The sequence below is a fragment of the Euphorbia lathyris genome, chromosome 3, assembly GCF_963576675.1.
Source record: "Euphorbia lathyris chromosome 3, ddEupLath1.1, whole genome shotgun sequence".
Classification (NCBI taxonomy): Eukaryota; Viridiplantae; Streptophyta; class Magnoliopsida; order Malpighiales; family Euphorbiaceae; genus Euphorbia; species Euphorbia lathyris.
Window position 1 is genome coordinate 38205105 of NC_088912.1, and position 1935 is coordinate 38207039.

The 1935-nt window shown below is 40.0% G+C and overlaps 1 protein-coding gene across 1 annotated transcript; it reads right to left on the bottom strand.

Annotated features, from left to right (window-relative positions):
- Positions 1 to 643: 643 nt before the first annotated feature.
- Positions 644 to 1727, bottom strand: LOC136224420 (fasciclin-like arabinogalactan protein 12). Its single transcript, XM_066012754.1, has one exon. The coding sequence runs from the start codon at positions 1678 to 1680 to the stop codon at positions 859 to 861; it is 822 nt and encodes a 273-aa protein (XP_065868826.1). The 5' UTR covers positions 1681 to 1727; the 3' UTR covers positions 644 to 858.
- Between the last annotated feature and the right edge of the window lie 208 nt (positions 1728 to 1935).

Sequence of the window (1935 nt, forward strand, 5' to 3'; positions counted from 1 at the left end):
AAGTATACATCGTTTAATAAAAAAAATGGCGCACGTGTGATGTGTAGATGACAAGATTCATGACCGAGAGATAAACATAAACACTAGTTATTATATAACTCTAAACAAGCCTAATAGTTATCCGTTGATAGCTAAAGAGATAATTAACAATAATTATCTCCAACACCCTCCCTCAAGCCGATAGCAAGAGGGAACCAAAAGCCGAGATCAAAGCATAACGAACTGAACTCTTGCAAGCGGCTTGATTAAGATATGTACAACTTAATTAGTCCAAATGAAGTGGATGTCGTGATCAAGTCATGGACGGGTTGGAACCACATAGTGAGGCATGATAGCCACATGCCTCACCACGTGGTGAGGCGTGATGTTCACATGCCCACAGTCACATGCCTCACCAAACCGGGGTCGATCCGTAGAAATGCTGTAAAACGGGCTTTTCCGGTGGGGCATGTGAACATCACGCCTCACCACGTGGTGAGGCATGTGACTATCACACTCCACCACGTGGTGAGGCATGTGATAGCCACACGCCCGTGTTTTGTAGAAAGAAAAAAAAATTCAAAAACCAAAACCAATAAAGGCAGTTTCGTCATTTCATGAGACTAGGGGTGGGAATTTGTGACTTGATATAACACCCAACAAAAATTCAACAATAGAAGTACGTATCTTCACTTCGCATTACAAAATTCACATAACAGAAATAAAAAAAATTGAAAAAATAAAATAAAAATGAAGAGAAAACCCCTCAAAATTATTCACAAAATAAAAGGATACAATTGAAACAAATAGCCAATACCAAAAATGTGAAAAAAAAAAAAAAAAATCAACACAGAGAGGCTGCAGCAGAAGTCTTCAGTGTCACATAAACAATATAGCACCCATCATACCAATTACACTTAAAATGACCAAATCATTCCTTCTTACTGCACCAGAAGTATCCTTTGTCACCACAGCAGGACTAGCAGCAGCTTCTTCCCCACCATCTTCCTTTTTAGGCTTAGCCGGAGCCGGTGCCGGAGCAGGAGGCTTAGGGGCAAACAAGTCCATCGGAAGCAAAACCTTATCAACTTGATAAATCCCAACTTTACCATCAGTATACACAACTCCTGAAACATAAGTACGAGTAAGTCCAGTTGTCACATTCACTAAATTGTCACTTGTTGTTACATTAAATGCCAATCTAGCTCCGGCTCCGGCCAAAGTTTTCAACGGATTACTCACGTACTGAAACTGTGAAGTAGACAGGAATTTTGGGATTATATGAAACTGAACTAGTTTGATCTTTTCTTGGTCGGATAAGGAGTTAAGTGTCCCTGATTTAATGATGCTCGAAAATGCACCGTCTGTCGGAGCGAAAATGGTTACTCCATCGCTTGAATCATTGAGCTGGGAGAATAATTGGATGTCTTCTTGTGTTGATTTTATTAACCGGACAAAGAATTGGAAATGCCCGGCTTTTTGGAGTACTTTGACGACGTTTAGAGGGCCTTTTGATGTCTGGATTGGGACCATTGCCGGTGACGGAGCAGTGGCTGCTGGAGGTGGTGGGGAAGGTGGAGAAGGTGGATGTGCCGGGGGTTTGGCTTTAGGTTTGGTCGGAGCTGCCGCCGGTGATTGGGCTTGAATGTTGGTGAAACTGAGGAATGTAATGAGGAGGAATGAGAAGGATAAGAAGTTCATTTTGTGTGTTTTTAAGGTAGTGATTTAGTGATTAATGGTTAAGTGTTTGATGTGGAAAAATTGGAGAGAAATGAGGGTTTTTATAGTGGGTGAAATTAGGGTTTTTTAAATATGATTAATGTTGGAAAAGGTGTAATTAGATAGTGATATTAAAGATAATGTAATAATTTGCTTAGAATGTAAGGAAATAGAGGGGTTTTGTCAATGTCAATTAATATTGATATTGCTTTGTCTAATCTGATATCTTAACCAAAA

Coding starts and splice junctions, on each gene's coding strand:
- LOC136224420 (XM_066012754.1), bottom strand. CDS start 1,680: ATGAACTTCTTATCCTTCTCATTCCTCCTCATTACATTCCTCAGTTTC.